Raw genomic sequence first — 10,660 nt, 5'->3', positions numbered from 1 at the left:
GAGAGACAGAGAAACATGGAACACTGCTCTTTTTTCAAGCTGCCTGCTGATTCCACTAATGGAATCCACTCCATGGAAGGTTAGCTGGGACCAAAACAGTGACAGGTCCCTACTAGCAACTAAATGAACATTCAAATGCTTCTGTATTTTTAATTCACTCTAGAACTTATATTCCTATTTGATGAATAGACAGCCACCTCAACTCCAAGTATTTCATATTTGTATCTGATGACCAATCTCATAGAAAGTATGAGTCAAAATTTTGGGGGAAATTAATGTTACAAATACAACTAATAATATGATATCTCTGAAGAACTTTGGATTCGATTGTGAGACATGGAAGATATGAGACTGTCCAGAATGGTATGTTTGTATCAAAGAAGGTACTGTGCTCTACAAGCAAAGCCGAATTGCAATCTCATATTTCAGGCACAAATTTAGAGACACATATTCAAATGTGAGCAGTATTTGTGTCCCACCTGTGGTAGAGTCTTCCAAGTTCATATTAGTCTGATCCAACCAAAGTGGACACACAATACTTTGACCCCAACACAATAATGTCATTTTGGTTCTCTTTGAGCACAAAAGACAGCAGCCAGGTGATATGGGGGATCAGCTGGATCAGAAAGTTGGATCAGAAGTCAGACAGACCTAGTTTTGAATTATCCTTCAAATACATACTGATTAAGTGACCCTTACCAAGTCATTTAGTCTCAGATTCTCCATTTGACAAATAAGAATAAAATGACATTATATACTTCAACAACAATACTAGATGATGACCAATTCTGATGGACGTGGCCATCCTCAGCAATGAGATCAACCAAATCAGTTCCAATGGAGCAGTAATGAACTGAACCAGCTACGCCCAGCAAAAAAAACTCTGGGAAATGACTAAGAACCATTATATTAAATTCCCGATCCCCATATTTTTGCCCACCTGCATTTTTTATTTCCTTCACAGGCTAATTGTACACTATTTCAGAGTCCGATTCTTTTTGTACAGCAAAATAACGGTTTGGTCATGTATACTTATTGTGTATCTAATTTATATTTTAATATATTTAACATCATCCAGCCATCTGGAGGAGGGGGTGAGGGGAAGGAGGGGAAAAATTGGAACAAGAGGTTTGGCAATTCTCAATGCTGTAAAGTTACCTATACATATAACCTGTAAATAAAAGGCTATTAAAATAAAAAATTTTAAAAAGAGGAAAAAAAAGAATAAAACAACACCTACATCACTAGATTGTTGTGAGGATCAATATATACATATTGATATATATAAATATATACAAAGATTTAACAATCTTAAGATAAATATTAGCTATTATCATACATTCCTTTATTCATTTGCAAGAACACAGCCATGGGGAGCTAATAAAATTCAAAATGTATACATCCTAAAACTCCTGGATCCAAAAGTAGCATATGTCTAGATCACAGGACTTACAACCTGTTGGTAGAAGTTTACTTTTTATTACTGCATATTGTCTCCTTGTTAATAAGTATTGTCTTTACTTTTTATTCTATTCCAAAATTATAAAATTGCTGTTTGAAATATTCTAGTAAAAGCAACCAAACAACTCTATTATATTAAGGTCATGATGATTAGAAATTATTTAAGTATATCATATTCAAAGAAAGGCAGTGATTGGGGACTTGGAGCTAAACTCTAATTGGTAAATCTCCAAACACACCCATACACACAAACACAAATATACACACCTAGACAACTTGGGAGCATTGCCCCAATAGTAAGAGATCTTCATGATACACACAGATAACACTATATTTACCATCACCCTATGAAGCAGGCACTCCTATTCCCATTCTCCAGCCTATTTCATCCCCCAACTCCCAGTCACCATCCCATAAGTAGGAATCTTCTATTTTCAGTGCTGCCTGATAGTTAAATATGTGTATGCTGTGATTAGGTTATTAAATACATCTGTTATGAGCAGTGGATAAAGCACCATGCTTGGAGTCAGGAAGATCTGAGTCAAATTTGACCTCAGACACTTACTAGTTACGTTATCCTGGGCTATCTACCTCAGTTTCTTATCTGTAAAATGAGGACATATTGGAGAAGGAAATGGCAGATCATTCCAATATCTTTGCCAAGAAAACTTCGTGGACAAAAACATGGGGTCATGTAAAGTTGAACACAACATTTGTTAGATGATAGAGACACCTGTAAATTGAAAGGGCTGATATTTAATAAATCAAACCTCAGTGGTACTCTGTAGCATTCCTTCCAGAAGGACTCTGGGATCATAATACTTTAAGCAGAGATTTAGAGTGTCTAATTCTTCTTGGAAAATAAATAAAAAAGGTTGCTGATCTTCTGCTTAGTTGTTTTTTTTTCCTCCTATAGCTACATCCCTCTTATTCTGTTTTTCAATTTGACATATGTAGCTCCCAAACTCAGAGACAGAAAGTTGGGGAGAAGTTTTATGAAAGAATCTATCCTGGTAAGATTGGAGTGGCAGAGAGGTGAGTTCAGATTCCAGAACCACCGAGGGAGAAACAATAAAGGAGGAAGAGTTTGGAGGAAGAAAGGGGAGGGGGAGGAAAAAGAAGAGAAGATTGACTAATAAGTGTGAATTAATAGAAGCGAAACACAAAGCAAGACATTGAAGAGAAACTTAAATTGAATTGTAGAGGAAAGGAGACAGGAAAGATAAAAGGGCAGAAAAAGAAGAGATGAGATCAAAATAGAAGAGAATAGAGGAAAGAAAAAGGGAGGGATAAAGAGATACCAGAAGAGAAAGAACTGGCTGGATTTAGTTTTCTTCTTTTACTTAAAAGTAGTTCAAATCCCGACTCACTTCTCTAGAAACACACCGACTCCACCAAACCTTCCCACCTCCTGAAGCAACAAAAACCCAGAAGTTACTATTGTTTACTAAGTTTCAATTGGAGTCTAAGCTTTAGTTTCCTTCGGCTTCCCAGGGCTATTCTGCATGTAAATCCCTACTGTAAGCTAAATGGTTCAGAGAGTGGGGTGCTAATAAGTGTTTAACAGCAGGTTTTCTGATAAGGCAGGATAAATTTTAAGTTTAATCTTTATTTTCTCCATCACTTTCTTAAGTCTAAACAATCAATAAAGCAATCAATCAAAAGGCTGATTATAACATTTTCCTGTTTCTGAAAACTTAGCAAAAGATATAGTCCAGGCCCTTTAAGGTCTAGGAAAAGTAATCTCAGATTTAGAAAGATTCTCCACCATACTTTTGTGGGTTAAAATGTTAGAAATACTGAGACTTACGTGTTCAAAGTAGGAGAGAACAGAGGGACATTTCACCTTTATTTACATCCTCATAATCCTTAAAACTTTTTCGAATAGCCTCCATCACCACCAAACCCCGTTTAAAAAAAATGGAACATAAAAAAAAAAAAAATGGAACATAAAAACATTAATTGGCTAAGAAAATGTGGTTAAGACCTCAGAAAACTTAGGTCCTGTCCCTTACCCCCACCCCCAGGGAGATGTTTAAGAAAGCATTTACTCATAGTACAACATTCCCTTCTTGTTGGTATAGAGCCAAATACTCCAACTAATTAAGAGGAGGATTAGCAATAGACTTTCTTTCTGAGCAGCCTTAAATGAGAGGACCCTTAGCCTGGAACTTCCTTTCCAAGCTCTCTGCAAATATTATATAACCCTCTTTTTTTCCCTTCCTCCCTGCTCTGGAACTCAACATGAAGTTGCCTGAACAAACACAACAGCCCTGAAATTAATGCTTTCCAGATTTGGGGATCACTGGGCAAGGGGCAGGAGGAACTTAACAAATTATAGTCTCTAAATTTAGATTTTTTTCTTAATAGGTCTGTTTTCTACTTGCATCTTATCTCCATGCCACAGGCAATATGAAAGGTGAAATAAGAAAAAAAAAAAAAAAAAACTATCACCTCAGCTATCTCCTGGGAAGAGTTCTGAGAAACCATTTTCCTCCATCAATCTAGGTATTAACCAAAACTGTAGTATTTATTAAAATGCTTACTTTGGACTTCCATTAAAGAAGAAGAGAACGACCTGAAATGAGGAACCTTTTCTGAAAAGAAAAATAATAAAAATAGCAATACTGACTCATTTATATAGTGTGGTATAGTTGGTAAGGTGCTTTCCTCAAAAGCAGTCTCTATAAGACATAAAGTGAGAGAATTGTGTACTCTGTTCAAAGCCAGGAATACTTTTAGAAACTAATGTAATTGTTGTTTTTATTCTGCTTCCCAAAATTTATCCTATGAACTGTGATTATTTTTAACTTTTTAAAGTTAAATTGCTGCGATTAATAAAATGTGTGTTATTTTAAGAAAAAGGAGGAGGGAATTTCAAAACAATGGAATTCTAATTTACCTCAATATATTGGGGGAGGGTTGGGTTTTATTAGGAAAAAAGCAATACTTGAAGTGGCAGTGAGTACCTAGAGTTGTATTTCATCTGACATCAACAGGAATCTCTGCATGAATATGAATAGAACAACCTCATCTAATAGAACACGTCGCTCATACTTTAGATTAAAATAGTAAAGTGTCCTTCTGGAGTTAAAAATCCAGTTGGCAAATAATCATTCTTTCATTCATAAACCCAACAGATTTCTTTTCAATGTTGCCTTAATCTAATCACTACAGGAAAAGATTTTCATAGATAGTTTTGCAATAAGATAGAGTTTCAACAGTAATTTCCTAACAAGGCATGAGCAAACGCATCACATTTCGTATAAGCGATTATAAAATCTAATCGTGTTAGTTTCTTTAATTCCTAGTACATAGTACAGTGCCTTGAAGGTAGTGGGTACTGAAGAAATGGTTGCTGTCAATATTGTAGTTATTGGATCTGGGTGGAGAGGTTTTTGCTATTTAGCAAAGAACTCAGGGCGAGAAGTGGGGGAGGGGGGGAGGGCACTTCCTGCCCTACCACAAATTCTTTGGGTGATCTTGGGTAAATCACTATCTCTCTGAACCTCAGATTCCCTTTCTAAAAATGAGGTAAATGTAATAGATGATGTAATAGAGCTCTGATGCTCTGTGACAATAAATGTCTTCTCCCTGGATTTGGCACATCTGTAGGCTAGGACCAGTCTCATTTTTCAAGACTGTTGGGATGTTGGGAATTTTTAGGTGACTCGGTGAATTTGGGATACCATTAATTTTATTCCAAATTCTCCAGAGTCTGCTAAAACATTGGTCAAAGTTACCACTTTGTAGAAAGCTGTGACTAGTAACGATTCAATTCCAAAATAAAGAATTGCCAGCTTTTCTGGCAGTAAAGATAAGAAAAAATAAATTATCTGTGGCTTAAGAAATAGAATTTTTACCAGCGGATATGAAAATAAAGGAATAATCTTTACCATTTCGCTATGTATTTTATGTCTCTTTTTTCTTCTAACGGTGCAAACTTGTAAGCTTTTAAGGACTTCAGAAATATAAACCGGTTTGATTGGGAACTGTACCTTTAATTTAGCCTCTTAATTCATCTGGAAAAGGATGCGCAAAACTTTTCATCCGACTTTTAAGCAAAAATTGTTTTTGTTTTGCTTTGTTTGTGTGTTTAACATATTCTGAAGAAACTGTACAGAAGCAAGAACCTAAAACTACTCTGTGGTTTCCTTTCTGCCCCGTGCCTCTGAGCCAAACTTGGCTGTGATGTCAGTCCGGGGGCCTTCCACGCTCTCCCAGAGACTCTGGCAATTTTTTATAAAACCTTTGAGCCAACAACATTCAAACTGGCGATCGCTGCTCTCTACTTCAATTTCTGAGATAGAAGAAAAAGAAATAATTTCTTTTTTAAGATATAGGCTACTCACTCTATTGCACTCTATGAAAATGAGGGAAGAGCCTAAGTGCCAGGGGTGGGACAGTTAAGCGCAGACAGCAATACAGTTGCATCACCATCAGGATTGCCTAGGCAGAGAAATGTAGTTTCGACAAATATCGAGGAGGGTTTTCTGGGCACCAGATGCTTCCCAAGAAAAAGATTTTTTTTCACAATACATTAGTGAATCGGGGAGAGAAAAAAAAAAAAACCACAAAAACCTAGACTCTGCTTCGACACACAGCCTCCAAATGGAGCTAATGATGCACCTGGATCTACCAGATGATTTTTCCTCCTCATCCACCCAATTCTCAGATTCGACCTACTCTCTTTCACCAAAACTCTCAAATGCACAATAACTCGAGCACACACGCAGCCCACTCAGAGATCGGAGTGCTCCTTTCGGGTGGGATGAGTCCAAGATGCACTTGATCTCTCTTCACTTTCAGGAACTGAAAGCAGCAGCAGGCGAAGCCTCAGACCGCTGGCCCTTTCAGACTGCCGTCTTGGTGCGGGTATCCTCTTTGGACCCGTGGCAGAGAATGGGAAAGAATGGCTCAGAGAAAACAGGGGTCTTCAAAGAAGAAAGTATTTGTTGGCATTTTCCCCGTACTTTCCTTCGGTGCCTTGTTTTAGGACACAGAAGAAACAGGTTTGCAGTGTAAGGTATAGATAGTGTGCATTTGCGCTCAGGGAGTACATAGAAGGAGGTAATTCGTCCTCCCGGAACTGAAAAGGAAGTCGGCAAACCTCCCTCAAGCGGACTTTCCAAATCCAACCTAACTCAATTTATCCTCCCTCACACCCGGTCTTATTGTTTTGGGCTCCTTATTCTCCTCTGGAATAAACCAATAGACCATGTCTTTCACCTGTTTATTCAAAATCGGGAATATGGAGCTAGAAGGGACCTCAGCAACCGCTTGGGAGTGAATGAGGAAACTGAGGCGCAGAGACATTTAGGGACTGTTTAAGGTCACACATGTAGAGGCTTCCAAGGTGGGATTCGAACCCAGATCACCTGACTTCAGAGACAGTGCTCTTTTTATAGTGCCATATAGTCTTCCTAATCCTTATTTTAGTCCCTTAAAAAAAAAAAAACTATAGTGTGCAGACATCCCTAAATTTCCGTGCTTAAGTATTTGTTTTGTCATTTTATTCTCTCCTCCTCTCCCTTCCTTCCCCCCCCCCCCGCCCCCATCACCGTGGTCAAGGAACTCCAGCATTCCTTTCCTTCTGGGCAATTTTCTGCAGACGAGGTTTCCAAGGACTTGACTAGCCAGGTCCTTTGACAGCAGCAACAGCCTGTCTCCAGGACTATACCCAAAGCTTCTCCGGGTTTAGGAAGGACCTGCCAGAGCTTGCGTTTCGTTGTCTTTGCCTTGCAGAACTCAGACTTTCTTCCACCCCGAGATAAGGTATCCGAGGTAGATATGTGTGGAGGGGGGCATCCACTGAGCAGCTGTGACTGCAGCCACGTCAACGCCACCGATATGGTTTCAGTAAAGATAAACTCTAGCTCAGGTGGGAGGGAGGCGGGAATAGCTGCACAGCCCCCTAAGCGCCTCTGTGTCTTTAAGGAATAGAAGGAAGGAGGGAGGAGCTGGTTGGTGTTTGCAAAGGGGAGTGCCCTCTGCCCAGGTACAGAGAAAACCTTGCAGAAGCAGAGAAGAGAAACTCGACCCTTCGCCTGGCAAAATATAAGTGAGGAGCAAGCTGTCAAGTGGTGTCAGTTCCCCGCTACCTTGAAATGGGTCCCGCACATACTATCCCTCTATGCTTCGGATCCACCAGATCTCCAGAGGCCTGAGAGCAAGTTCTGGCTCCCTACACCTCTGGACGTGACCGTGATCGTGGATAGTTGGCGCGAGGGGGGTTGGAGTAGAAAATGGAAGGTTGCAGAGAGAGAACCTACCTCAGCACCGGATCTCGCCAGCGATAACTTCTTGCTTCCTTCACTCTCAACCTTCCCTCAAACCCCCCTCCTACCAAACCTCAACACTTTAGATACCGAGCCAAAAACCTCCTTGGATTGTCTCCCAGCTGCCCATATCTGATGCAAGGTGAGACAGCTCTGTGTGGGCCCTCAAAACTTAAAGAGCCTTCTGAACTGTGGCTTCGTGTCTGCTACGGAGCTTCGTCCGGGTTCCCTGTAGAGAACAAGTTGTAGCGTAAGTTTCTCCAAACCCGGTCTTTCTGCACCAGACTGGACTGCATCCCCCCACCCCCACCCCCTTCCTGGCCACAGCACCTTCTGCCACAGACAGACCCCGTGCGCCTGGGCCCGGGCCCCCACTTCTCCCCCAGGGGAGCTGGGTGGCCAAGGCCCGGCCCAGGGGATGACTGAGGAGACGAGGCATTCTCCCCAGCGAGACTGCCCCGAGGATAGGGGCCCGCAGCACCCGTCCACACCAAGGGCCGAAGCTGCGGGCAGAAACCTCCCCCTGATGCCGGTAGTGAAGGTAGAGAAGGAGTCCGCTGCCTGTGAGCCCTCGGGGGGCCTCAGCGAGCTGGGGGAGCCGGTGGTGAAGGGCGCAGGTGGCGGCGGGCGCAGGAGGAAGAGGCCCCTGCAGCGAGGTAAGCCCCCTTACAGCTACATTGCGCTCATAGCTATGGCCATCGCACACGCCCCGGACAGGAAGCTGACTCTGGGAGGCATTTACAAGTTTATCACGGAGCGCTTCCCCTTCTACCGGGACAACCCTAAAAAGTGGCAGAACAGCATCCGTCACAACCTCACTCTCAATGACTGTTTTATAAAGATTCCCCGGGAGCCGGGCCGCCCGGGAAAGGGCAATTACTGGGCACTGGATCCCAATGCCGAGGACATGTTCGAGAGCGGCAGTTTTCTGCGCAGGAGAAAGAGGTTCAAGCGCACCGACCTCTCCACGTACCCGGCTTATATGCACGATGCGGCGGCGGCGGCGGCGGCGGCGGCCGCTGCGGGCATGTTCCCCAGCTCCGTGCCAGTGGCTCGTCCTCCCTACCCTGGCTCGGTGTATTCCAACGTGGCGGCCGCCATGAATCCAGCGGGCTACGGTCAGACTCTGGGCCCCCATTCCTCCGTTTACTACCCGGCCTCGTCCCCTGGTCAGTGCCGGGTATTCAGCATCAACAGCCTGGTGCACGGGCCTGGAGACCTGCTGCAGCAGCAGCCTGCGCCGCCGCCCGCGCTCGGACGCTCGCTTAGCCCGGACCTCAGCCAGGCGCCTCCAGTCGCTGCAGCCGCCTGCTCCTTCGGGGCCTCCGCCTCCGCCGCCGCCGCCTCCTACAGCAACCCCGCGTGCAGTGGAGGAAGTGGAGGGAACGGTGGGGCTGGGCCCACCGGGGTGCTGCCTCGGCCGTCCAACCCCATGGCCTACACCTATCCAGTTCCCAACAGCCATCTGCCCATGAACCATGGGTCATATCCTCAGGGAAACAGCAGCCAACTGTTCGGAGCGTCCGGCCGTCTGGCAATGTCCACCTCTCCTCCGGGGCCCAACGACCCTGTGGACTTCTACGGCCGAATGTCCCCCGGCCAGATCAGTTCACTGGCACACAGCTACAATCCCGGGGGGCAGCTCGGGGCTGGCCCCAACTCCTACCACGTCCGGCACTCAGCCTACTCTAGTAACGTGGAAAGATTTGTGTCGGCCATGTAAAACAAACAAACAAACGAACAAAAGACATCCTCCCCAGAGGTCCCAAATCACCAAGGGAAGCTGGAGCAACACAGATCGCCACCTTCCAACCTCAACGGGAAAAGGTGCCCTGGCGACTAGGCCTGAGCGATGGGGGTGTGGAGGGCCAGGACACAGGTAGAAATATCTCAAACTGTGCAAAAGGCATAATAATCGGTTGTAGGTCTGTGTGTTGGGATGAGGGGTAGTTGAAGGAGAGAGGAGTAAGGAACAGTGCCGTGCCTTTGGTGGAGCGTTGCCTCTCAACTATAAGAAAGACCAGAGTTTCAGCCGAAGATTGCCCCTTCAGTATCCCGCCTTCGTTCATCGCCCAATTAACTACATCTTAATGTGCTCCATTACTATTCCTGTGTCCTTTTAGTACAGAATTCTTTCATGGGGCTCTGGAAGGACAAAATACTCAGGGTGCTCTTGGATAAGGGCAGAGAACTCGAGGTGCAGGGAAAATTCGATCAGGTAACTGGAAGGGGATCAAAGACTCTGGTCCAACTCGCTATGTTCTCTCAGTTGTCTGTTTGCTTGGAAAGCTGTTTCCTGGGAAGCTGTTGATCACCAGACTGCTTAGGAATCTATGCCGAAGGGAGACTGCAGCCTATTGCTTTGTTTATTTTGTTTTGACGGCTTTCTTGTCTTTTCACCCAGGTGGTTTGTGACATGAATTCATTCTAGGAAACAAACAATTGGCTGCTTCCTTCAGACTTTCTTTGTATACCCCAGACAAGGGGCATTTTTATACAGTGTCTGCTCCTCGTGGCTTTAACATTGTAATAAATGTCTCTGACAGCAGTCTGTAGTTTCATCTTCACTGAAATATGAAGGTTTTTGAGGGTGCAACTTGGCTCCTCTGCTGTTCATTAAGTCTACTTCAATTCGCATCATTTCAACTCCAGACCTCACTTTGGTCGACGGTATACGAGTATGATGGAAGGTATCCTCAACTAGATTGTAAAAGGCATATGGGAGTTAATCAAAGAGATGATAGACCAGATCGAAATTTGGAAACCTGGAAGTCTCATTTACACTTTAAAAATAGATTCAAAAGCCGACAACCACTTCTCTAGTTCCTTTGCCTTCCGGGAAAGCTGAGTGAGGTGCGATCGGAAAACCTTAAGACAGGGACTGGGACAGGAACAAAGACAGGGAAAAGATGGAGAGACAA

General features: G+C 43.7%; 1 protein-coding gene across 1 annotated transcript; it reads left to right on the top strand.

Moving 5' to 3' along the window:
• The first annotated feature begins 8,096 nt into the window (after nt 1–8,096).
• FOXE1 (forkhead box E1) lies at nt 8,097–10,321 on the top strand. The gene has a single exon (XM_031969365.1). It carries the CDS (start codon nt 8,158–8,160, stop codon nt 9,460–9,462), a length of 1,305 nt encoding a protein of 434 aa, XP_031825225.1. The 5' UTR covers nt 8,097–8,157; the 3' UTR covers nt 9,463–10,321.
• Nucleotides 10,322–10,660: the final 339 nt, after the last annotated feature.

The sequence above is a fragment of the Sarcophilus harrisii genome, chromosome 1, assembly GCF_902635505.1.
Source record: "Sarcophilus harrisii chromosome 1, mSarHar1.11, whole genome shotgun sequence".
NCBI classification, from domain to species: Eukaryota; Metazoa; Chordata; class Mammalia; order Dasyuromorphia; family Dasyuridae; genus Sarcophilus; species Sarcophilus harrisii.
Note: the sequence above shows the minus strand (reverse complement) of the source record. Positions and strands in the feature narration are given on the sequence as shown.